Raw genomic sequence first — 27,562 nt, forward strand, 5'->3', positions numbered from 1 at the left:
TCCCCTTCTTAGATTATTTGCTCAGCATATAGATTGAATAGGCATGGTAAAAAGATACTACCCTAAAAAGGGAGCTTTGGTGGCCTACTGGTAAGAAACCGAACTGCAATCCTGAAAGCAAGAAGTTTAAATCCACCAGTTTCTCTACAGGAGACATATGGGCAATCTCCTCTCGTGTGATTTATTGCCTCTAGAAATCCACTGGAGGGTCAGCTATGGGTTGTTTTCAACTCAATGATACACAACAACAACTCTAACAAAGCTGATACACACCTTTCTTGATTTTAAACCATGCCTTATCCCCTTGTTCATTTAAAATGTTTTCTTCTATGCACAGACGAAGCATGAACAGAATTAAATGTTCTGGAATTAGCATTTTTCACAGTGTTGTCCATAATTTATTACAATCCCCAAAGTTGATTGCCTTTGCATAGTCAGTAAAGCCTAAGTAAATATCTTTCAGTTTATTTCAACTCAATGGCAATGCATTAGATATTTTTTTAATTTTTTTAGCTTTCTAAAAATTCAAAGGAACCCTGATGTTATTTATATTAGGCAACTGACCCAAGTCACACAGACTTTGAAGTCTTCATTTTAAAGGTTATAGAACAGCCTATTTTATTTTTTTTTTTTAGAACAGCCTATTTTAAGATACACCATTTTCCTTGATCACTTCTCAGTTTTGTACAAATGTTTATTTTCCAATTTAAGAATTCTTTTTAACTATCAAAAATAAAGATGTAATTTTTTATTTCTAATTCTTTTATTGTCTCTGTTTATTTCTGTAAGACAGTCTCATAAATGAAATTGCCTGGTCCAAGAATATACATGTTTGTGAGGCTATATAACACCAACCGCTTTCTAGCAATCCTTACTATTCCTTGGAGTTCTCCATGTGCTTTGGCTTTCCCTGGCTCAAGGAGCTTGCTAACACAGGGGCTCATATTCCACTTCTGGTGATTATGTGCTGGTAATACTAAGGACACCCTCTCAGCTTTCTTTCCTCCTTTTTTAACTCTTGGAAGACAGAAGGTATTATAAGCAATAACCTAGAGAAATACCTCTCACATAGAATTAGAACTGTGTTAGGTTTAAATGGTGTTACATTCCACTCTTAATCCTTTCACAACTATTTGGTTAATAAAACAATGGATTCTCATCTCATTGTTTTCAGATTATATCATTACATGCATGTGTGTGTTGTTGCTTTTGAATTTATATTTTGTTTTGAGTGTGTCTTTGGTGGGGGACACAATTTAATCCATGACTGTTAATCCAAGAGTTAAAGGAATATTATATTTAGTCATTGAAATAAATTGTTACCTCTTTATTAGAAGAGGTAAAAGTTACTTTCTCACACTTCAGAGATGTTTAGGGAAGTTTGTTCTGGGTGCTGTGTTCTCTATGCTTCTCATAGAGAACACAGCCACAACTTGGAGACTTTATAGGTTTGGTTCCAGACCACTGCAGTGAAGTAACTCATGCAGTTATTTTGGTTTCCTAGCACTCTTCCTTTACCTTCTACTGTAGTCTATTCAGTGTGCAATAGCCTTATGAAAAAAAATGACATATTAGGAGAATTACCTAAATGTGACATAAAAACATGAAATGAGTACATGGTGTTGGAAAACATAGGGTTGGCATAAACCTTCAGTTGTTATTTGTTGTTTTTTTGTGCCGTCGAGTTGCTTGCGACTCATAGCAATCCAATGTACAACAGCCCTAAACCCTGCTCTCTCCAGTGCCAATCGCACTGCCTCTGACACACCCATCCTTATTACCCCAGTCACTGAATCAATCCACCTCCTAGAGGGTCTTCCCCTCTTGTGCCATCCCTTCACCCTCCCAAGCAAGGTCCCTCTCCAAGGACCTGTCATTCCATACAACATGTCCAAAGTATTTCAGACAAAGCCCCAGAATCCTTGCCTCCAAGGAGCAGCCTGGTTTAACCTTCTCCAGGATGAATCTGTTTGTTTTCTTGGCAGTCCAGGGTACATTCAGTACTCTTCTCCAGCACCACAGCTCAAAGGCATCAATTCTCCTTCTATCCTTCCTAGTCATTGTCCAACTCTCTGATGCATAACAAGTGATTGCAAAGACCAAAGCCTGTATCAGATGCACCTTAGTCTCCAAAGTGACACCATTGCTCTTCAGTACCCTGGAGAGGTCCCTAACAGCAGACTTAACCATCTCAATACGTTTTTTGATTTCCTGGTTACTGGTGCCAAGAATGTTGACCGTGGAGCCAAGCAGACTAAAGTTGTTAACAATCTCAATACCATCCATCCTGATGCTGCCAATCGGTCCAGTGGTGAGAATCTTTGTCTTCTTGACATTGAGCCTCAGTCCATACTGAAGGCTGCAGTCCTTGACCCTCTGCAGCAAGCATTTCAGGTCCTTCTCAGTTTCAGCAAGCAGGGTTGTGTCATCAGCATAATGCAGATTGTTAATAGATCTTCCACCATTCCTGACGCCACACTTCTCCTCATAGAGCCCAGCCTTTCAGATAATCTGTTCTGCATACAGGTTGAAAGGGTATGGAGATAGGACACATCCCTGGCATACACCTTTCCCAATTAGAAAAACAAAAACATATCACACACTCCTCCCCCCATCTGAAGAGCACAGAAAAGCAAAGTAGCCTGTACTTGCAAAACTTTAAAATTAGTAGAACTGAAAGTAGCCAGAGATAGATAATAGATAGAGGAGTTGACTACAATTTCTAATTCTTTTTTTCGAGTTCTTGGGATTGATATTTCCCAGTTAGAATGGCATGATTGTAAGGCATCTGTTCCCATTTGAAAGGCTGGAAGATTGGAAAACAGAAAGAAAGCAAACATTGTGGACCAATAATACATGACTTTTATCTAATCCTGTGCACAGATCAAGAGTTTTCATTTCTCTCAGGCTTAATTTGTTGTTATCCCTCCTTCATATTTATTAATTGAATAGATGAGTAGATAGAGATGGGTGTAATTATATGGATGTCAGAATAAAATAGAATTATGAAAAACAAATGTTTCATATTTAGTCTTTTGTACACTGTGTCAAATCTATTGCTCTGGAATCCATTCCAACCCCTAGCGACATTTTAGGACAGTGTAGAACTTCGCTATTGGATTTCCAAGGCTCTGATCTTCACAGAGGAAGACCGCCACATCTTTCTCCTAGAGACCAGCTGATAGGCTCAAACCATCAGGCTTTTGGTGAGCAACTGAGTCCTTTAAGTACTGCTTTACCAGGCTCTTTCTTGCTATATTAGGAAGGTCGAATTTTTTTCCTATAAAAATTATAACAGTTTCCTTGGTAAATCTAAAAAAAAAATTATAACAGTCAGAACTTTTCTAGGATATATTTGTGTATCCTTTCATTGGGTAGCTGCTAAGAAAAGTAAAACAGTTTTGAGCCATAAAGCTGTATTGGTAATATCATTACTTTTAAAAGTAACTCAGCTTTTAATTTTTAAATTTCTTTTTTAATTATCTTTTCCCTAGCTACTGAAGTAAAACTTGAATTAGGTTGTAAACTCTCCTGATGGGTAAGAATAGGGAGAAGAGCAGAAAATGAACATTTTGGCTTGAAAAGTCCCAGCTCCCATTAGGGCCCTGTTAGAGCTGAAGTAATTGGTGACATTAAATCCTCATGTGTATTCTCCACAGGGAGCATTCCCGGCTCGCTTGAAGAAGGTGCTAATCGTGGGAGCACCCATATGGTTCCGAGTGCCCTATTCCATCATCAGCCTCCTGCTGAAAGATAAAGTCCGGGAGAGGGTAAGACAAGCTAGCTTTGTTGTATTTGGAAGTGGATAGTTGTTACATCACCAATTCTCATATCAAAATTCTAATTAATTTTCTATATTAAAATAATCTTTCTGACTTTCCCTCTAGAGCAGTTTCTGTTAGTATATTCACTCGCATTCTCTTTTCTCCTCATTAACTCAGTACAAGCCATCTCTTGCTATACTGCAAGCTCAGGATAAGGGCAAGGTTCGGATATGTTTTTCACAGGATCACTGTGAGCTCTAGTTGACTTGATGGTACCTAACAACAGCCCTGAAGTTAGAAACCGGACATGGTATGTTTGACCCTTGCCTTCTGGAACACTTTGTGTTCCATTGTTTACTTTGGGATGATTATTACTTCCAAAATTTAGCTTAGTGCTTTACAGTGCTTTATTTAATATGTAATAGCTTTTAATGTAATTGTATTTGTTGAATTGTTTTTTGAATTTGCTCAACTAAAAATAATATTCAATTCCTTTGACAACCAGGGTTGAAGAGTTGCTCCCCTCCCTTACTACCTGGGATTTTTCCTTAAGCCAGCTGATTGCTTTCTCTCTTTAGAAAGTATTGTCCAAAATTCTTAGTTCTCTCACAATCTCCTAAGAATTCTAAGTCTGAAGGATTATAGCTTCACTCTCTGATTATAGCTCTTACGTGAATCTTACTGCTGTTTATTTAGAACTGACACATAGCTAATCCTCCATTGGGTTTTCGAGGCTGTAAATGGAAAGGAAGAGATTACCCATCTTTCTCAGAGCCACTGGTGGATGCAAACCAACAAAGAGGTTGTGAGTGGCATCACAGCTTCCTAGAAATTATACCACTAGACCTCCCCTACATTAAAACATTGACAGATGTGTACGATAATGAAATTGTTCTTTTGATATATTATTACTAGGTATTTTTGTGATAGGTATTACAAAGTTGTATGGATAATACAAATCTTTAAAGTTGAGATGACTGGGTTGGAGAGGGGAAACTGAAATGTTTAGTTCTTTAGAAGATACTTAGGGAACTAGTGACTCAGTGGGAGGGCATAACCCTCAAATAATCCTTGAGATAATTCTGTAGGTAGATTTTTATACCTGAACTGTAGGTAGTATACACCCAGGAAGCTTTGATTGCATAGTCTGGAGGGAACTGTGCTGCTAACCCAAGGTCGCACCTCTCTAGTGAATCCACAGTTGACTTCATGCAGTTTCCATCTTCAGAAATACAATGGAGGGTCAAGTGTGAGAAAGAGAAATACATGCATGTATAAATTCAAAATACATTGATAATCTTTTCTATTCCAGGATATGAGCCCTAGGAACTAAAAATTGAGGAAGACCTTACACTTATGTAGCTCATGGTCCTGAGAGAGAGAAAGAAAGCTGCAGTTTTGTACAAACACAGAAGGGGCTGCCTTCTACTTTAAGTAAGGGCTTTATCCTGATGTGAGCTATGAGTCAACTACAAAAGTGGCAAAGGAAGAAAGGAAAAGCCTTGAAAGAGATCAACGTTTCCGTTCCACACTGGAGAGAACAGATTCCAAGGAGAACCAAGTAGCCTAATTTGGTGTGACATGATTGAGTCCAAGCAGAAATAGAATTTAGGTGTTATGATTACTTATCTAGCATTTTTCTTGGGCTTTTCCACCTTTGATGAATTTTACTTTCATAGAAACTTTTGAGAACATCTATACTGCACTGTGAGTAAAACACAAGATAACTGGCCTAGAATTGGTTGCATTAGTATGGGTTGACAAAAGTAGCCACTGCCTATGTGTTTCTAGTGATCAAAGGTGAGTATCAGCATAAGATGACACTAGGAAGTCTTGTTCATAGTTGAAAGCTTTTGTTGACTGTGCATTCCTTGTGGAAGGTATGTAACAAACTCCAGGAATGAATCTGATCCACATTCTGGGAAATCACCTCTTTGGGAAATCCCTAGGACTTTGATACCTTAGACTGGGTTCTTCAGAGAAGCAAACCCAGTGGAATATATATATAAAGAGATTTATTTCAAGAGAGTGTCTGACTGATTGTGGAAAATAGCAATTCCCAAATTCCTAGGTCAGCACCAGGCTGGAGGCTTCTCCTAATTCATATAGTTAGAGGGGCTGATGAGCCCATAATCAGCAGGTGAGGTGGGAGACTTCTGGGGTTGCAGGTCAGGTAGCAGGCTCATGTTCCAAGAACTGGTGATCAAAGGATGGTGAGTTAGATGGAAGATCTGGGGAGTGTGTTTTGCCAAAACGTCCATAAGTATTATATTTGGGCCACACACCCCAAAAAAACTCCCCTTTCAGCTTATTGACAGCTCACTCAGATCATCAAATGAAAGATGATTATTACATAGTATCTGCAAAAATCACTGAGAATAATGACCTAGCCACATTGACAAAAAATGTTAAACACCATAGCCTTCAATCCCAGACAGATAAAATTTAGACAACTTCTTTTAAAAGTGTACTTACTATTTTTTTTTTTTTATCTCATCTCATTCCTCAAGCCGAATATAAGTACAGCTATTTACTCTCACTGTCTTGGGACTCTTGTGTGTGTGTGTGTGTGTGTGTGTGTGTGTGTGTGTGTGTGTGTGTGTGTGTGTGTGTGTGTCTCCCCTCCACCTGCACATTTAACATGGTTCTTTCTGCCCTTCCAGATTCAGATTTTGAAGACATCTGAAGTTACCCAGCACCTACCCAGGGAGTGCCTTCCTGAAAACCTGGGTGGGTACGTGAAAATTGACCTCGCCAGTTGGAATTTCCAGTTTCTACCCCAGGTGAACGGCCACCCAGATCCCTTCGATGAGATCATCCTGTTCTCCCTCCCTCCTGCCTTAGACTGGGACTCAGTACATGTTCCAGGTCCCCATGCTATGACTATCCAAGAGTTGGTGGACTATGTTAATACCAGGCAAAAGCGAGGGATATATGAGGAGTATGAAGATATCCGTCGTGAGAACCCTGTTGGCACCTTCCACTGTTCCATGTAAGTAGACAAGGTTTGGAACAAGGCTTCATTACCAGGTTGCTTCTGGGAGCATTGGCAACAACCAGTGCCACATTTCCCTTAAAGGAGGCTTTTCTTTGTGTTAAGGAACATGGTTAATTTCAACGATTGTTTCTCTCATCTCTTGTTTGGTGCTTGTTGTCAGCATCTCATGTTCTGAGAGTCTGAAGGTCTTTGGTACCACTAGAGGATCCCTGTAAGAAGGGACACTTTCTTTTAATACTTCCTAAGATGCCGGTGTTAAATGTTAAAAGCAAGTAGATGTTAAATGGGCTGCAATCTATTTCTACCCTCAGTGTGAGCACTGATTGACTCGTTTGGATAGTCTCCCTGAGCTTTTGCTGTTATGTGTATTTATTTTTGTTTTCATCTTATTAGGCCCAGAACATGAGCCCATTCATTTTTTCAATTGAGAGAAAGTTGAATTTTCCATTCAACAGTAATGTTAAATTATATAGTTATACGTTATGTTTTTGATGTTGATTACAATCTCACCTTGTAATAGTACTTTCCACATCGTGTCCCTCTTTGCCATGTTTCCATTTGACCTTTTTCCGTATCCCTTTCTGAATTCTGAGCTTTATCCCTGGGCAAACACTGCCCTTTTGATCTTGTATGGTTGATGACACTAAAGACTGCAAACCTCTTTGGAACTGATCGCCATATAAGCCTCTCTGTTTCATGGCTGAAAATTGAATTACAGGGGTGATTTTTAGTTCAGGTTGAAAAGTGACTGAGGACAATACCTCCAGGAGTTCTAAGAGTCTCTCTCACACCAGTAAGACTTGCCTTTTTTAGGATTTTGTGTTTTGTTTCATATTTTTCTCCAAGTCTGTCAGCTATTTTCTGTTGTGGTAACTCTTTCAGTGGTCAGCAGTGCTACCTGAGCACCATCTAGTTCTTCTGGCCTAATAATTGTGGTGACAGAAATTCATGTGGTTCATAAATTCTTTATTTTTAATTAATCCTTTAATTTTTATCTTCTTCACTCTTCTTTACTCTTCAATGGGGAAGAACCAAAAACTGTACTTTAGGTAGTCTATCACAAACTTTTTAAAGATACCAGTTGCTATTTATTAAAGTAGGGTACACGACATTGTCTTTGTAGACTAGCTAGTGCTAATTGATCTTGATGTCTCCACCCTCTACCCTAGCCTGAAACATTATAATCCTGAGCTCCTAGGCCCTACAACTCATTCCCTCAAGTTGTTTAGTTATAGCTAAGAAGTTTCTGTAATTCTGCCCCTTATTTCTTTACTATATATTTGGATCTATTTAATATTGCTCTAATACATCACTGAAATATCTTCTCAAAAAGGAACAATTAGAGAAATGAATTTCAAGCCTAAGTTCCAATTCAGCCCAAAATATCCTCTGTAACTTATATGAATTCTTCCCTTCATTTTTCCAGATATAACATGTGGCTGTTCAACTCTGCTATTATTGTAAGTTGAATGTTTTAGGAACCCAGGATTGCTTACTTTGCTGAGAAGCTGCCTGACTGTTTTCTACTGTGGTTAGAATGTATAAAATATTGTAGCTTCCTTCAGCATTTAATGTAGCCACTCATTTTTATTTTAGGTATCCTGATTAGAAGTGTGGTAATATTTCATTGTGATTTTAATTTGCATTTTCCTAATGGAAATAAGACCTTGAGTCTGCCACACGTAAATTTTAAAATCATCTCCGGAATAGGTTTGAGGTATTGAACATGAAGGATCAAAGACAAGATAAGGGATGGTATCAAAGATCTATCTAGATATCAAAGATATATAATTATCAAGGATACATATATCAACCATGAAGAGAGCAGAAGGTCATTACAAAGACAAGAGGAAGTAGTTTTTGTTGTTGTTTACCGTTGGAATGACCCATATCTGACCCTCCAGGGGGTTTTCAGAGACAGTTAATTACACGGGAGAAGATTGCACATCATTCTCCCACGGAACAGCTGGTGGCCTTGAACCGTGAAACAGAAAATTTCAAAGGGCAGCTTGAAAAGGCAGTATTATAACAGAATGAACAGAGACCTAAGATTGGAGAATAAAAAAAGAAGAACTTACTTAGCATTTCTAAAATTAAAAGAGCTGAAAAACAAATTCAAGTCTCGAGACATAATAGTATTACTGAGAGATGTATGGACAAAAATTTTGAGTGATCCAGAAAGCATCAAAAGAAGATAGAAGGAATATATAGAGTCACTATACCAAAAACAATTGGTTGACACTGAGAAATTTCAGGAAATACCATATGAACCAGAGCCAGTGATAACAAAGGAAGACGTTTAAGCTGCGCTGAAGGCACTGGCAAAAACTAAGGCCCCAGGAATAGATAGAATACCAGTTGACATGTTTGAAATAACAAATAACAGCCCTCGATGTGCTCACCAGTCTATGCCAGGAAATTTGGAGGACAGCAGTTTGACCGACTGATTAGAAGAGATCTACATTTGCTCTCATTCCCAAGAAGAGCAATCCAACATAATGTGAATATTACGGAACAATATAATTTATATCACATGCAAGCAAAATATTGCAGAAGATTATCCTAAAACAACTACAACTTCCAGAAGTTCAACCTGAGTTTAGAAGAGGCTGTAGCATGGGATGTAATTGCTTGATGTCAGATGGGTCGTAGTTGAAAGCAGATAATACCAGAAGAATGTCTATTTGCTTTATTGACTATGCAAAGACATTTGACTATGTAAATCATAACAAATTATGGCTGGTATTGAGAAGAATGAGAATCATAGAACAGTTAATTATACTCATATGAAACCTAGACCTAGACCAAGAAGCTGTTGTCTGGATGTAATGAAGTAACATTGTATGGTTTTAAATCAGGAAAGGTGTGTATCAGGGTTGTATTCTTTCTCCGTACTTATTCAGTCTGTATGCTGAGCAAATAATTCAAGAAGCTGGACGTGGTGTCAGGAAGGTTTCTCAACAACTTGTGTCATCAGATGACACAGCCTTGCTTACTGAATTGAGGAGGACCTGAAGCACTTGCTGCAGAAGAGAAAAGACAACAACCTCCAATATGGATTGCATTTCATCATCGAGATGACAAAAATCCTCACTACTGGCTTGTTAAGCAACGTCATGGTATGTGAAGAAAAGATTGAAATTGTCAATTATTTCATGTTACTTGGATCCACAACCAACACCTTAGGTACTAGTAGTCAGGAGGTTAGGAGATGTATTGCATTGGGCACATCTGCTGTCAGGTACCACTGAAAATTACTGAGGAGCAGTGACCTCAATGTGAAGATTAAGGTGTGCCTGATTCAAGCCGTGGTCTTGTCAGTGGTCTATTTGTGACAAAGGTGTTGATTGTGGATTCAAGTAAGATAAAGTTGTTTATAATTTTATTTTTTTTCCTCTATCATGCTGTTGCCTGTTGGCCCAGTGGGGAAGATTTTTTTGCTTTTGAAATGTAATTCATGTTGAAGACTGTAGTCTACATTGCTTGTTTGTCAGATATGCTGTATTAAAGTGGAGTTCCCCCATTGAGACAGACTAAGAAGAAGGATTAGCCAGCCACTTCTGAAATACCAGCCCTTCAACAACCCTATGAACAATTGAGGTTTTGATAGAACATTGCAAATAATGGCTTTATACAGTGGTATTTATTATTGAAATGGAGCAAAATGTGTATGAGTAGACTGAATGAAAATTAAGAAAAATGAAGACTAATTTTTTAAAAAACCCAAAATATAGTACTGCTTTGATTCTGAGATTTTTCTCCTAAAAATTCCATAGTTTTATGTGTTTTCTTTTTTTAATTGAAATTTTAATGATAGATTATAAGGAACTTGGATTTCCATTAATTCGTTGTTGCACATTTTCCTCAGTTTGCTTTTTTCTTTGGAAAAAAGTTCTTTCATTGTTAAGTTTTACACATTTTCATTTAAGTCCATGACCCATTTTGAAAAATACTTTGTTATTAAATGAAGTGCTTGGGTTGATGCTCCTTTTTTTCCATGTGCTGGAGTAAAATACCTAATATGGCCCTTTTATCCAAACATGTTCTCCTTGTGTCTTCACAATGTTTTGATGAGACAGTGCTTCATCTTACTTAGATCCACAGTCAATACACTTAATACCAGCAGCCAAGAGAGATCAGGAGATGTATTATACTAGGAAAATCTGTAGTCAAGGACCCCTCCAAATTATCAAAGAGCAGTGAGGTCAGTTTGAGGGCTAATGTGCGCCTGATCCAGGCCATGATCTTTTTCAGTCGCTTGCTGTGCTTCAGAGAGCTGGACAGTAAATAAGGATGGCAGAAGAATTGATGCCTTTGAACTGTGGTGTTGGAGAAGAGTGCTGAATATCCCATGGAATGCCAAAAGGACAAACATGGTTTGGAGAAGGTGCAGCCAGAGTACTCCTTAGAGGCATGGATGGCAAAGTTTTGTCTGACATAACTTTCTTTGAGCACATTGCTAGGAGAGACTATTCCTTGAAGAGGGACATCATACTTGGAAAGATAAAATGATGGTAAAGGAGAGGAAGACCCTTGACCCAGGAGGATTGACACAGTGACTGCAGCAGTGGTCTCAAGTGTGTCAGAGATTGTGAAAATGGCACAGAATAGACTAGGTTTCAGATCTGTGGTTCATAGAGTCACTATGAGTCATGTTCAATGACACAATAATAATATGGAAATAAGGAGTTTGTGGCCCATCAGCTAGATTGGACAACCTACTAATAATCCATATAAAATGCATGGAGTCTATATGGCAATGAGACCATATAAATAAGGTATAGAGAACTCTAACAAAGGGATTATTAGTCTTTTAAGCACATGAAGCTTTAAAAGAGCCAATTCCAGAGCAGAAAGGGGACCTCACTACTACCAAGAAAGAAGAAATTGCAAAGGAGTGCATCATTTGGACTCAGAGTCCCCATGCTAAGAACCTACTATACCCAAGACAGCAAGAACACACACCCCTGAAAGAAGGAGTGCTGTAACCCCAGAGATGCCATGAGATGGTGAGAAGCAATAGCAGAGAAATGACAGCAACAGAATCTGGCCCATGGAGGAAGGGAGCTACGGTGGGCATGGCTACTTACAGAGTATGTTACAGGAAGCAGGTGGCTTCTTGGTACAGGATGTTGCCTCTAGGCACTTTGTAGAGTTAGGCTCATCAACTCAATAGGAGTCTGAGAGGAGCCAGGCAGGCACAGCTGAAAGGAGCTGAGAGAAATGTCTTACACTTTAGCAGGGAGACTAGGCTTATGAGTTTCCTCATCCTGATCTATTTGTACCATTTTATTTAAATGAGCCCCATATAGTATGAACTGTGAGTTCTCTGTGGCTGTTTCAAATTCTCAAACCCTGCAGAAGAATATTGTGTGCTGTGAGAAGGATGACAGGCATCAGAAAAATTGGAGGATAGAGGTAAATTTGACTTTGATCTTATAGGATTAAGTCATGGGCTGATAATAATTTTGATTGTTTTTCGTTGCCTTTGTGGATTTAGGAGAGTTGGATACCATTTAATAGCTGTAGATCTCCAGTTGCAACAGCAACATAAACTGAAAAAGATAACCTCCTTTTATTCACTTACATTTATATTTTTGTAAAAAATGAGCTAGGCATATTTGTGTGGGCAGAGGGACTTTTTTAAAGTACTGAAAAATACAGAGTATAACAACAAAAACTGTTTTACTGTTGCCAAAATTGACACTGGCAGTTGTTAACATTTTGTCATTTTGTTTTGGGTCTTTTTAAAATTATATAAGAAAAAGGATTCATTTAAAAATCCCTTTCATTCCTCACCTTCAATACTTTTTTAAAAAAAATTTTATTATTCTTAATTTTAGTGAAAATTTACAGAGACTTTGGATTTCCATTCATTCATTGTTGCACTTTTCTCCCTGCCCCCTCCCCCAGTACACTGAAAGTAAAAGAAAAAGTCTTTCATTGTTTTACAATCCCTTCCCCCAAGTCCACTCTACTATGCAACCTTTGTTCTGGACTCCTGTCATGACAATAATACCTAATCACATATCCCTTTTAAACATTTTTCTCACTCATCTGTTTCAATGCAGTATACATTATTGAACCCATCTTTCTCAGTTTCCCCCCAACCCCGATGTCAGTCCTGTTTTACAGCAGTGGCACCATACAGTATTTATCCCTGTGTGACTGAGATATTTCACTCAGCATAATTTCCTCCAGGGTCACTTAATTTGAATAATATTGCATGAGTTCCTTGTTTTAAGTGAAGCTTAGTATTCCATTGTATGAATATACCACAGCTTTCATTTGTTGAAGGGCACTTAGGTTGTTTTCAACACATTGCTATTGTGAACAAAGCCACGATAAACACGGGTGTGCATTCACCTTCAATTTTTTTTTATTCCAATTTTTAAAAATTCATTTTAATGAACATTTACAGACATTTTGGATTTTCATTCATTCATTGTTGCACTTTTTTGTTTACCCCCCCCCCCCCAGTTTGCTCCTCTCTTTGAAAAGCAAAAGATAAACTTCTTCAGTGGTACACAATTCCCCACCGCCCCCGCCCCAAATGCACTCCACTATGCAACCTTAATTCTGGATTCCTGTAATAATCACAATATGCTATCATATATCACTTTTAAACTGTTCTTTCCCTCATCTGTTTCAGTTCAGTATACATAATCTGTCCAGTTTTTCTCAGTCTTACCCCAACCCTGATGTCAGTCACTTTCTACAACAGTGGCACCATGCAGTATTTGTCCTTCTGTGACTGAGATATTTCACTCAGCATATTGTCCTCTAGGGTCGCCCATTTTGAATAATATTGCGTGAGTTCCTTGTTTTTCAATGCAGTGTATTATTCCATTGTGTGAATATACCACAACTTCTCTATCCATTCGTTTGTTGGTGGGCACTTAGGTTGTTTCCAACTCCTAGCTTTTGTGAACAAAGCCTCAATGAACATGGGTGTGCATATATCTGCTTGAATGTCATTTATGGTCTCTTTAATGTCACCTTCAATTCTTATCACTTTGGAACAGCCAGAGAAGAAATAATGTGTTTCTTTCTAGTAGTTTATATTTTTACTTATACATTATATATCTATGCACAGTGTTTTTGTTATTGTTAGATGCCATCAAATATGAATCATAGCAATCTTAATAACAACAGATCTGAACCCTGTCGTATTCTGTGTGATCCTCACCATCTCTGATATGCTTGGACTCACTGCTGTAGTCACCATGTCCGTGCATCCGGTTGGAGGAATTTCTCACAGACCTTACAACTTTCCAAACATAATATCCCTTTCCAAGGAATAGGCACTTCTAGCAACATGTCCAATGTATGTGAGACAAAGCTTTGCCATCTTTACCTCTGGATCACTCTGGCTGCACCTTTTTAAAGAAATACTTTGGCGATCCATGAAATATTCAATGCTTTTCTCCAACACCACAACTCAAAGGAATCAATTCTTCTGTCATACTTATTCATTGTTGGGCTCTCAGATGTATAGCAAGTGATTGAAAAGACCTGAATCAGGCACAACTTAGTCTTCAAACTGACACCATTGCTCTTCAGTATTTTAGAGAGATCCCTGTCAGCACCCAAAGCAATATCCTTATCTCCTGACTGCTAGAAGCAACATTGTTGATTGTGGATCCAAGTAAAATTAATCATTGACAATTTCAATTCTTTATATCTATCATGATGTTGCCCACTCTCCCAGTGATAAGAAAGTTTCCTTCCTTCCTTCCTTCCTTCCTTCTCTTTCTCTCTCTCTCTCTCTCTCTCTCTCTCTCTTTCTTCCTTTATATATGTATTAATTAGCTTTTGTTTGCGTTATACTGGTTTGCTTGAAATAATTCATATACACGGTTTTCTACAACCATTTTTATACATCATATTTTATGTAATTAATACTGATCTATGATGATGCAAAAATCAAGTTAGATAAGTAGTAACTGTGCTATGTTATGCTTTGCAAGTTTTTTTTTGTTTTTAATGGATATTCTAACAAAAGTTTACAGAAATCTTGAATTTCCATTCATTCCATTCCTTTTCCTCCCTACCCTCCCCCCAGTTCACTTTTCTTTTTAAAAATATTTTTTCATTGTTATATTGTCATGTAAATAATACCTAATCATATATTTCTTTTAGACAGTTCTTTCCCTCATCTGTTTCAATGCAGTGTTCATTATTTATCTCCTCTTTTCTTAGTTTCCTCCTGACCTCCGTGTCAGTCCTATTTTATAACCATGGCATTATGCAGTATTTGTCCGAACCTTTGTTTTCTTGATGTTGAAATGTATCTATAGTAAAGGCTGTAGTCTTTGATCGTCTGCAGCAAGTGCTTCAGGTCCCCCTCACTTTCTGCAAACGAAACTGTGTGGGCAATATAATGTAGGTTGTTGACAAGTCTTCCATTGATCCTGATACCACATCATTGAGTCTAGTGTCACGATTTATTTACTCAGCATATTGATTGAATTATAGGGAGAAAAGATACAACCCACGTGAGTACAGTTAAGTGTTGTGGGATTCCCATTCTCAATGTTAACCATAGTTTGTTATGATCCATACAAATGCTTTTGAATAATCAATAAACGCAAGTAGACATTCTTCGGCCATTCTCTGCTTTCAGCTAGGATCCACCTGATTTCAACAATGATATCCCTTGTGCCCCAGCGTCTTCTAAAACCAGCTTGAACTTTTGAAAGTTCTTTGTCAGTGGGTAGCTCCAGTTGTTTTGGGATTATCTTTTGTAATATTTTGCTTCAATGTGATATTAATATTATTTTATATTATCTGCATTCTCTTGGATCATTTTTTCTTGGGAGTGGGAACAAATAGGGATTTCTTCCACTTGGTCAGGCAGCTCCACTCCAAATATCCTGTTATAGAATAGTGAGTACATTCCTGGTTGCATCAGTTACTTGAAACATGAAACAAATAGTTGATATCCCATCTATTCCTGGGGCCTTATTTTTTTTTTTACCATGTCTTCAGTGCAGCTTGAATTTGTTCCTTTGTTACCATTGGCTCTTGTTCATACAGTACTTCTGAAATTTTTCAGTGGTGACCAATTTCTTTTTGTCAGTGATTCTATGTATTCCTTCTGTTTTCTTTTAAAAGCTTCCTGTATCACTCAGGATTTTGTCCAAGGCATCTTTCATTATTGCAACTCAAGGCTTGAATTGTTTTTCAGTTTTCTCAACTTGATAAATGCCAAGTGAGTTCTTCTCTATTTATTCTCCAATTCTTTTTATTCCTGGTTTCTACATTTTCCATTATAATACTTTTGCTTTGTCTTCTTGAGCTGCCCTTTAAAATCTTCTCTTCAGCTCTTTACTACAGCAGCTCTTCCTTTTGTTTTGACTTCTTGACCCTGTAGCACAATTTTCAGAGTCTCTTCTAACATCCATTTTAGTTTATTTTCTTTCTCCTGTCATTGTGATGACCTTTTGCCCTCTTCATGGATTATACCATTTACTCCACCTCACAATAGAGTATTATTTGATATTGGAGATCTTCCCCCATCCCACTTTTGCTTTAAATAAATATTCTATGCAAATACCTCAAAAAGCATTAAAAACAAAGCAATAAGAAAAGAAAGAGCATCCTACTTTACCCTTCTGTTCTGTTGGTAACTCTATAACTGTTTCTTCCATAATTCTGAATAAATATTTATAATAATCTTTGCTCCAGGATTTACTTCTTATAGCCTAATACTGCTTGTCTTGTATTTGCAGCCAAGTGCTGATGCCAGAGGGTAGCTTCCCAGAAGAGACGGATGTGTCCTCTAGGACTGGTGCACAAATTTTGTTTCTTGGCCCCAGAGCCGCAGAACAGAGGAGAAATGTGGCATCAGGATTGGTGGAAGAATCATCAACAACTTGTGTTATGCAGATGACACAACCCTGCTTGCTGAAACTGAGGAGGACCTGAAGTGCTTGCTGCAGAAGGTCAAGGACTGCAGCCTTCAATATGGGTTGACACTCAACATCAAGAAAACAAAGATTCTTACCAATGGACCAATTGGCAGCATCAGTATGGATGGTGAAGATATTGAGATAGTTAACAGTTTGGGTTTGCTTGGCTCCACAGTCAACACTCTTGGTATCAGCAGCCAGGAAATCAGGAGATGAATTGCATTGGGAAAGTCAGCTATGAGGGACCTCTCAAGAGTACTGAAGTGCAACGACATCAGGCTGGAGACTAAGGTGCCCCTGATCCAGGCTATAGTCTTGGCAATTACATGCTATGCATCGGAGAGTTGGACAGTGACTAGGGATGATAGAAAGGGAATTGATGCTTTTGAGCTGTGGTGCTGGAGAAGAGTGTTGAATATACCATGGACTGCTAGGAGACCAAACAGGTTTGTCCTGGAGAAGATGAAGCCCTGTATGCTCCTTGGAGTCAAGGATTCTGAAGCTTCGTCTGACATACTTTGGGCATGTTGCAAGGAGGGACTGGTCCTTGGAGAGGGATATCATGTTTGGGAGAATGGAGGGGGACAGCACAGGAGAGGAAGACCCTCAATGAGATGGATCGATTCTGTGATTGGGGTGGTGGGAATGAGTGTGTTGGAGATGGCGAGATTGGCACAGGATAGAGCAGCGTTTCGGGCTCTTGTAGGCGACTCGACAGCACATAACAACAACAGCTATAATCTTTGATTTGTCCAGACATTTATTGATCTATAACTTTTACCCAGTCTCCACATGGCTTTTGATTATCTTTCCAGCAAAATTAAGTCAGTTTTGATTATATTAGAAGTGACTGTTTATAACATTTCTTCATAGTTAATTACCTAATATTTTTTATTTTTACATACCTATTTTATTTTAAAAATTTATTTTTAAAATTTGCATTACTTTTTTCCCCTCATATGCTGCCTCAGGGGTACTCTACACTATCATTATTGTCTTCCATATGGTTAAATATGTCAGATATCTGTGAATCCATTCCCCTCCAAGAACTTTTTGCCTCTTTATTAAAATTTAAATTGTAGCTTTTTTATTGATCCACTTTAATTCTGTAATTTTACGTACTCATTTTCCTTTGAATTGTGTTCCTTGGGTCTTATATTTTTTTATTTCTTTCATTAATATTCTATTTTGGCTAGAGCATAGAATTCTAGGTTGGAAATAATTTTACCTCAGAAATTTTAAGGCTATGCCTTTTAAGTTACCATCTGTGTCACAGAATACTGTTTCACTGTTTCTCATGAATTTGTAAATTATTTTTCTTCTTCTTTGGATATTTTAAAATAATCAAGTGTTTATCTTTCTGCTTAAAAATTTCATAGTACTGTGCCTTGGTGTGAGACCTTTTTTAGTCATTGCTTCTTGTTGTTGTTGTTATGTGCCATCGAGTCGCTTGCGACTCATGGCAACCCTATGTACAACAGCCCTAAACCTTGCTCTGTCTCTTGCCAACCTCATTGTCTTCTACACACCTATTCCCATTACACAATTGACGGAATCAATCCATCTCATCAAGGGTCTTCCTCTCCTGCAATGTCCCTTCACCCTCCAAAGCTTGGCAGCCCTCTCTAAGGACTGACCACGCCTTGCAACATATCCAGAGTATGCCACATGAAGCTTCAGAATCCTTACCTCCAAGGAGCAGCCTGGTCTCACCCTCTCCAGGACAAACTTGTTTGTTCTCCTAGCAGTCCATGGTATATTCCGTACTCTTCTCCAGCATCAGAGCTCAAAGGCATCAACTCTCCTTCTATCATCTCTAATCATTGTCCAGCAAGTAATAGAAAAGACAATGGCCTGTATCAGGCACACCTTAGTTCCCAGACTGACATCCTTTCTCCTCAGTACCTTGGAGAGGTCTCTGACAATAGACTTTCCCAATGCAATTCATCTTTTAATTTCTGGGCTGCTGGTGCCAAGAGTGTTGATTCTAGAGCCAAGCAAACTGAAGCTGTCAACAATCTCAATCTCTTCACCATCTATTATAATGCTACCAATTGGCCCAGTGGTGAGAATCTTTGTTTTCTTGATGGTGAGCTTCAATCCATATTGAAGGTTGCAATCCTTGACCTTCTGTAGCAAGCGCTTCAGGTCCTCCTCAGTTTCAGTAAACAGGGTTATGTCATCTGGAAAATGCAGATTGTTGATGAGTATACCTCCAATCCTGATGTCACACTTCTCAAAGAGCCCAGCCTCTCGAATAATCTGTTCTGCATATAGAATGAAAAGATACGGAGATAGGACACATCCTTGGCACACACCTTTCTCAATTTTGAACCATGCAGTATTTCCTTGCTCTGTTCTGATGACTGTCCACTGGTCCCAAGTATAAGTTTTGCATAAGCACAGTCAAATGTTCTGGGATTTTCATTCTTCTCAGAGTCAGCCAGAGTTTGTTATGATCCCACACAGTCAAATGTCTTTGCATAGTCAATGAAACACAGATAGACATTCCTCTGGTACTCTCTGCTTTCAGCCAAGATCCATCTGACCTTAGCTATAATATCCCTAGTGCCACAGCCTCTTCTAAATCCAGCCCGCACCTCAGGCAGTTCTCTGTTGATATGCTGTTCCCGTTTTTTTGGGGTTTTTTTAATGACCTTCAGCAGAATCTTGCTTGCATGTGATGTCAGTGATATTGTTCAACAATTTCCACACTCTGTCAGATCACCTTTCTTTGGAATGGGAACATATAGATCTCTTCCAGTCAGTAGGCCAAGTGATTGTCCTCCAGATTTCTTGGCACAACTTGGTGAGCACATCCAGGGCAGCATGTGTTTGTTGAAATATGTCAGTCAGTATGCCATCCATTTCTGTGGCCTTGTTTTTGCCAATTCTTTCAGAGCGGCTTGAACTTCCTCCTTCATCCCCACAGGCTCTTGCTCATACATTGCTTCATGAAATTTTTCTGTGTCCACCAGTTCCTTTTGGTACAATGACTATACTCTTTTCATTTCTTTTAATGCTTCCTGGATCATTTAATATTCTGTCCAAAGCATCCTTAAGTATTGAAACTCGAGGTTTGAACTTGTTCTTCAGTTCCTTCAGCTTAAGAGATGCTGAGTGAGTTCAGCCCTTTTGATTTTCTGACTCCAGCTCCTTGCACGTTTCATTGTAATACTTTGTCTTCCCTCGCCGCCTTCTGAAATCTTCTGTTCAACTCCTTATTATCTTGATTTTTTCGGTTTGCTTTTGCGCCTTGGCCCTCCAGTGCATTATTTAGAGTTTCTTCTGACATCCATTTTGGTCTTGTCTTCCTTCTCTGCCTTTGTAATGACCTTTTACATTCTTCCTGGATGATATTCTTGATATCCTCCCACAGCTCTGCTGGTCTCCGCTCATTAATGTCCAAGGCCTCAAATCTGTTTCTGAGATGGTTTTGGAATTCAGATGGGATAGACTCAAGGTCAAATTTTGGTTCCTGTGGACTTGATTTAATTTTCCTCAGCTTCAGCTTGTATTTGCATACGAATAGTTGGTTGTCTCTTCCATAGTCAACACCTGGCCTAGTTTTCACAGCTGATACTGAGCTTCTCCAGTGTTTCTTTCCAGAGATGTAATTGATCTCATTATTCCTATGCATACTATCAGATGAATCCATGTGTATAGCCTGCGTTTGTGTTTCTTATAAAGTGTATTTGCAATGAATATGTTGTTGATTGTGCCAAAGTCTATCATTCTATCTCCGGCCTCATTTCTGTCACCAAGTCCACGTTTTCCTACTACTTAGGCTGCTTCTCTCTTCTCAACTTTTGCATTCCAGTCACCCATTATTATTAATGCATCTTCATTGCATGTTCGATCAATCTTTGACTGCAAAAACTGGTAGAAATCTTCTATTTCCTCCTCTTTGGCTCTGGTTGTTGGTACATATATTTGAATGATGGTTGTATTCACTGGATTTCCTTGTATGCGTATGGATATTATCCTGTTGCTCACAACATTGTATTTCAAGATGGATCTAGAAATGACTTTTTTAACCATAAAAGCAACCCCATTTTTCTTCACCCTTTTGTCTCCAGTGTAGTAGATCATACGGTCCTCTGACTCAAAATGTCCCATGCCAGTCCATGTCATTTCGCCAGTACCTAGTATGTCAGTATTTATTTGTTCCATTTTCCTCTTAACAATATCCAATTTTCCTACATTCATGGTTCTTACATTCTGTGTTCCAACCACTAATGTCTGCTTGCAGCTTTTCCTCCTTCTATTTGTTCCCATACTTGAGGGCTTAGCCTCAGTTGCAATATCCATTAATTTAAGTATGCTCTGTTGTACATAGGGTTTTCAAAGTCCTGCCATTTTGGAAGTGGTTGTCCATGCCTTCTTTCTAGTCTGTCTTAATTAGATTGCTCAGATAACAAACATTGCTTGTTAGGTTTTTTTTTAAATCAGAAGGCTTGTATTCTTTAGTTCTAGGAAATTTTTTTTTACCCCCTTTTTTTCCTTCTACTTTTCCCTCTGGTGTTATGTTGTTTGTCTTCTCTGTCTGAAATTTCTATCCGTCTATTTGGATCTCCAAGATAAGAGTTTAACAGATTTTTTTTTCTTAAAGATTGAAGTAGTATAGAGTTGTGGATCTTAATTGTCTCTGTTGCACAATACTCAACTCAGCCATGAAAGCAGCCAGAGACAATATTTGAATAAATTGGCTATGTTTCAGTAAAACTTTTATTTCCAACAACAGTGGGTAGGCCCTAATTTGCTGACACCTGCATTGAAGGACTTTGTATTTCTTTTCTCATATTTTTTATCCCCTTCTGTTTCATATCCAGGGAGATTTTATTTTTATTTTTCTGTTGTAGTTGTTTCTGATAACATTTTTTAATCTACAAGTCTTTTCTTGATAATTCCTTTTCATAGTATATATAATCTAGCGCTGCTGTGATAGAAACACCACAGATACATATTTTTAACCTTTAATGAACAGAAATTGTTTACTCACTGTTTAGGAAGCAATCATCATTATGTACCATCAAGTTAGTTCTGACTCATAGAAGGTTGATAAGGTGGTAGAATTGCCTCAGAGGGTTTCCAAGACTGTTATCTCTTCAGAAGCAGAACACTACAACTTTCTCCCATGAAGCAACTGGTTGGCTTGAACTTCTGACCTTTGGATAGCAACTGAGCACTTTCCCACTGTACCACCAAGGCTCCAGGGCACCAGCAATCTAGGAAAAGACTTCTGTCTCAGTTTCTGTAATCTTGCCATTCTTCCATTTCTTAGTGATCTCCATGTGACATCTATCTTTCCCTCATTTTAGTTGCATCTCTTTGCCTAATATAGCAAAAATGATTAGGTCTAAGACATACCCTACACTAATATGAGCAAATTACCATAACAGAGTAAACCTTATTTCCAAGCGAGATTATATCACATATTTTGAGAGACAAAGTTCAGTCCCTAAGAGTAGCCTATTCTTATTTTATCTATACAGTCTGTCTTTCTCTCTCAAAAACAAAGGATATTAATTTTAAACTTTTAGAAGTCACTTATCTCGTGAGCTCTGTTAGCCTAGCCCACAGGAAATTGCACTGCTAACCCAAATATGGTACCTGTCTGGAGGTTTGGGTCTTCCTTCAGCTACTCCAAGGGGGAGAGATGAGCTATCTCTCTTTCTGTATGACTTACAGCTTTGAAAACCAGCTGGAAGGTCAGCTGTGAGCTGATTCCATCTGCATTCTCTTTGGGTTAAAATCTTTGTTGATAAAAAAAAAATAAATAAAAAAAAATAAAATCTTTGTTGATGTTTCTCCTGTCACTTTATTCTTTCTGGTTTATACCATTAGCTCTTTTATCGTCTTTGTAATGAGGCTTCTGGATGGACTGGAGTAAAACATTTGTCAACTCACCTTGTTAAAAAAAGAATTTAAGAGATTTATCATTATAATGTCTTTTGAAAAATGAGAGTAGGAAATTTTTTTTGACAGCTTTTTTTGTTTTGTTTTGGTACTGTATTTTTTCTGCTCTTTGGAAGGAAAATACCTTTATTTTCTTTTACTAAAGTAATGCATACTTGTTATAAAAAAACTTCAAATGATACAGAACTTTATAGACTAGAGAATAAAGAGCTCCTGCATTCCCACCCCCAGCAGTAACTGACACCCGTATTTCACTGCCAGACTTTGTATCTACACTTACACACTATGCCACTTCTTCTTTATTCTAGCTTGTCTGTTTCATATCCTTCAGGTCACCAGGAAACCTGGAGAAGAACCGCTATGGAGATGTGCCCTGCCTCGATCAAACTAGAGTGAAGCTCACAAAACGAAGTGGCCACACACAGGTAGGTAGATAAATACCATCTTTCAGGTTCATGGTTCCAAAGTGAAGAGTTTCAAAATAATAGAAAGAAGAACATAGGCTCTGAAATAAGATTTTAGTTCCAGTTTTGCTTTTTAATAGTCTAGGAAAGTCCTTAAATTCCATCTCATAGTATTACGGTGGAAAGTAATTGAAATTGTTTGTATCAATGCTCATAGGACAGGTCTAGAGTATTGTCTATATTTAATAAATGTTAAATTATATCTTCTTTTACTTCATCATAAGATCACAGCCATATAGTCCAGTTCAGTTTGTGAGTATATATGTGTCCCAATACAGTGCAACTTTGATTATAAGTGACTTCTAATTTTTCTACCTGGAAAACTGGAAATAAATTTGGTAATGTAAATATAATAAATGCCTAAGGACAGAAGAGAAATGGTTAATGACTTTTGCATTTGAACTACTTTTCAAGTCAGTCAAATAGAGTTCCCCAGAAGCCTATAATCTTTGTTTTTAACTATTTAGCATCATCTCTGGAAGAGCCTTAGTGGCACTGTGATTAAAGCACCTGGCTGCTTACTGAAAGGTTTTTAATTTAATAACAATTTAAGCCTACCAACCGCTCCATTGGGAAAAAGATGTGACATCTACTTTTTTTTAAAATATTAATTTTAATCAAAGTTTACAGAGACTTAGGGTTTCCATTCATTCATTTTTGCAGTGACATCTACTTTTATAAAGATTTACAGCTTTGAATAACCCCCCTGGGACAGTTCTGCTCTGTTCTGCAAGATCTCTATGAGTCTGGATCTACTTGACAGCAGTGAGGTGTTTTTGTTTTGTTTTTTTAAATTATTATTAAATTTTATTAGTTTTAGTGAACATTTACAGAGATTTTGGGTTTTCATTCATTCATTGTTGCACTAGGTGTTTTGGTTTTATAGCCTTTGGAAAATTTATCCCAAACCGGAAAAAATATATTAGTGTAGCATCAGAAAGGGGTTTTTTCCCCCTTATAATTTATCCACCATTTTCTACATTTTCTATAATTTCATCACTTGCTTATTCCTTATAAAGTATTCTTTAATATAATTTATTTACATTTAACACTTGGAATTTTTAAGTTCATGACTAAATTAATACTAAATTTTTCTTTTTTCTGCTGTTTTACTAAGCTTGTTTACCTCTTTAAAAAAATCCCAGCATTAAGGTTGAGTAAGGTTATCTATCATTCCAAGTAAAGGACTTTAAAAGTTTGTCCCTTTGACGTGAAGCATGTTGTTGTTAGGTACTTGTGAGTTAGTTCCAGCTGTGATCCTATGAACGACTGAAATACTGCCTCAGTCTCCACCATCCTCACAAGTAATATGTTTGAGTCATTATTTTAGTCACTATATCAGTCCATCTCATTGAGCATCTTCCTCTCTTTCATTGACCCTCACTAAGCATAATCCTCTTCTTTACGCTCTTGGTCTAAACACAGGTTCTAGATGGGCATAATTAAGTGTTCTGAGATTCCTGTTCTTTGCAATGTTATCCATAATTTGTTATCATTGGTACAGTTAAAAGCCTTTGCATAATCATTAAACAGAGGTAAACATCTTTCCAATATTCTCTGCTTTCAGCAAGGATCTTTCTTGACATCAGCAATGATATCTCTCCCTTATTCCGTGGCTGCTTCTGGCACAACCCTCTCTAGATAGTACTCTACCTGGTTTTTAAAAATAATTAATTACTGAGTAATGGTCAAGTTAACAGGTCTTTCTTGTATGGACTGACTTCACTGTACTTCAAGACAGATGTCGAAACTTTATTTTCCTTGAAATATTCTTTTTGACAATTAATGTAACACTATTCTTCTTCAATTTGTTATTCTCAGCATAGTAGACCATATCACTGTCTGATTCAAAATGCCCAGAACTACTCTATTTCTTTTTTTACAACTTCCAGTTTTCTTAGATATGTAGTTTCTATATTCCATGTTCCAGTTAATGAATGTTTGCTGCTGTTTCTCCTTATTTTGAATTGTGTTCCATCAGCAAATGAAGATTCTCCTACTCTATTTGTGTCATATCATTAAAGTAGATTACTTAGAGGAAGCAGGTTTGTGGGGTATTGTTTGGGGTTTTTTTTTTAGTTTATAAGTTTGGCTGTGTATGTTTTTTTAACTGATATTTTAATGAAAGTTTACAGAAAACTTAAATTTCCATTCATTCATTGTTGCACATTTTCCTCTCTACCCTATCCCCACTTTGTTTTTCTCTTAAAAAAGATTCTTTCATTGTTGCACAATTTCCTCCCTCCCCCGCCCCCCAGTCCACTTTGCTATGCACCTCTTATTCTGTACTGTTGTCATACATATTAATACCTAATCATATATTTCTCTTGCACAAGTCTTTCTCTCATTTATTTAACTGTAGTGTTCATTATTTATCACCTCTTTTCTTAGTTTCTGCCTGGGCCCCCATATCAGTCCTATTTTATAACAGCAGCATTATGTATGCAGTATCTGTACTGAGAAGGCATTTTTTTCCATAATATTTTAGGACTCATTTTCCAGCGCTATACCAGAAAATACTTTGCATCTATATTTCTAGGACCCGTTATTTCAGAAATAGGTCTGTTCTATTTTAGTCTAGAAGCTTCATTGAAACCTATCCAGTGTTGTATTTGAAGTACCAGTGGCAACAGCATTACAGTAACTCAGAAGCAACCACAGTATGATCAACTGACAGATGAGTGGTGGTTTGCATTTTAATAACCAGTAATTATAATTGTATCTTGAGTGCATGTTTGATCAGTTTAAGACCACAGAAGTTGGTAACAGTCTTCAATTTCTTCATTATAGGAACTTGCTAGAAAAGATTATCTTTTTCTGTAAGTTAGAAAACGTTTTTGCCTCTATTTGGGCATAAGCAGTATATGGTTCAGAACTCTTGGATCATAGCTGCAATTTCTTTTGAATCTGTTATTTGAGTCCCCTAAACAGAATTTATATATTTATCCAGGGCTCTTACAGAGGGTTTTCCTAAAAGTCTGGTTATTTTAAGAGCAAATCCATCAACATTACTCACATAATTATAGCTAGTATTTGCTCCTGAGTGGAATGTAATGGTTGAGTTGGAGCTGTGGAGTCAGGGATCACTTAGGATTCATTATATTTTGTTAACCTCTGTCTTTAATATTCAGAGCAGTGCCTGGTATCTATTCATAAAGATTAGAAATGAATGAATGAATCTCAGTGTATTAGGATACTCTTCTCATCAAACTGTAGTTAATCTGAATATCTTTCTTTTGTAGTCCTTCTAATTACTACAGACATTGGCAGAAGCGTTCTTTGCCCAGTTAGTGAGACATCTGCCTTGGAAGAGGAAGACCTTCAGTGAGAAGGAATGACAGTGTCTGCAGCGATAGTCTCTGTCATCACAGTGATCATGAGTGTGGCATGAGACTGGACAATGTTTCATTCTGTTATACACAGGATTACTCTGAGTCAGAAATGACTAGACAGCACCCAGCAACAAAATGAGAAGGATTAATTTTGCTAGTGAATTATTTACCATATTTGCTCCTGAAATATTATAGCTGTTAGTCACAGTTTCTATTGAACATGGCCCATATCAGAGTGTACTCTTCCTTCCAGCTATTTTCATTTACCTGAAGCCTATACTTTATTTCTGAAGTCATTTTCAGATTCAGTATTTGATGATTCTTCTGGACTTTCTGGTTTTAAATTCCAGATACTCTAACAGACTGGGATGCTGAAAGAAGTTATCTTTAGTTATTTAAAACATAAAAATCAGGGAGCTCTGGTGGCCTAGGGGCAAAAAGCTGCACTGCAATCCCAGAGGTACGCTGTTCAAATCTACCAGATGCTCTGCTGGAGAAGGAGGGGCAATCTCCTCCTTACCAGTCAGATCCAAGTTGACGGTACACACAAAAATAATAAAAATTTAAAAAAAAAATAAAACATATAAAAATCCCCTTTAAAGGAGTTTTTCTTTTCAAAGCATGAAACATATGCTTGAGGTAACAGCATGTGTTGTTGTTATGTGCTGTTGAGTCACCTGTGACTCATAGCGATTCTATGTACAACAACCCTAAACCATGCCCTATCCATTGCCAATCTTATTGTCTTTTATACACCTATTCCCATTACCCTAGTGTTGCAATCAGTCCATCTCATTGAGGGTCTTCCTCTCCTGTGCTGTCCCTCCACCATCCCAAGCATGACATCCCTCTCCAAGGACTGACCCCGCTTTGCAACATATCCAGAGTATGTCACACGAAGCTTCAGAATCCTTGCCTCCAAGGAGCAGCCTGGCTTTACCCTCTCCAGTACAAACTTTTTTGTTCTCCTAGCAGTCCATGATATTTTCACTACTCTTCTCCAGCACCATAGCTCGAAGACATCAACTATCCTTCTTTCATCACTAGTCATTGTCCAGCTCTCTGAAGCATAGCAAGTAATTGCAAAGTTCATGGCCTTTGTCAGGCACACCTTAGTTTCTAGACTGACATCACTGCTCTTCAGTACTTTGGAGAAGTCTCTGACAGCAGA

The 27,562-nt window shown here is 37.8% G+C and overlaps 1 protein-coding gene across 1 annotated transcript in view; it reads left to right on the forward strand.

The window, feature by feature from the left end:
• Positions 1 to 27,562, forward strand: part of PTPN9 (protein tyrosine phosphatase, non-receptor type 9) — a 143,361-nt gene that overhangs the window by 95,324 nt on the left and 20,475 nt on the right. The window contains exons 6-8 of the mRNA XM_006888287.1: positions 3,660 to 3,770; positions 6,428 to 6,756; positions 22,927 to 23,020. Of these exons, the coding sequence (XP_006888349.1) occupies positions 3,660 to 3,770; positions 6,428 to 6,756; positions 22,927 to 23,020 (534 nt within the window). The remainder of the gene's footprint in view (positions 1 to 3,659; positions 3,771 to 6,427; positions 6,757 to 22,926; positions 23,021 to 27,562) is intronic.

Source organism: Elephantulus edwardii, unplaced genomic scaffold (genome assembly GCF_000299155.1).
Source record: "Elephantulus edwardii isolate Elephantulus edwardi_28Jun2011 unplaced genomic scaffold, EleEdw1.0 scaffold00066, whole genome shotgun sequence".
Lineage (NCBI taxonomy): Eukaryota > Metazoa > Chordata > Mammalia > Macroscelidea > Macroscelididae > Elephantulus > Elephantulus edwardii.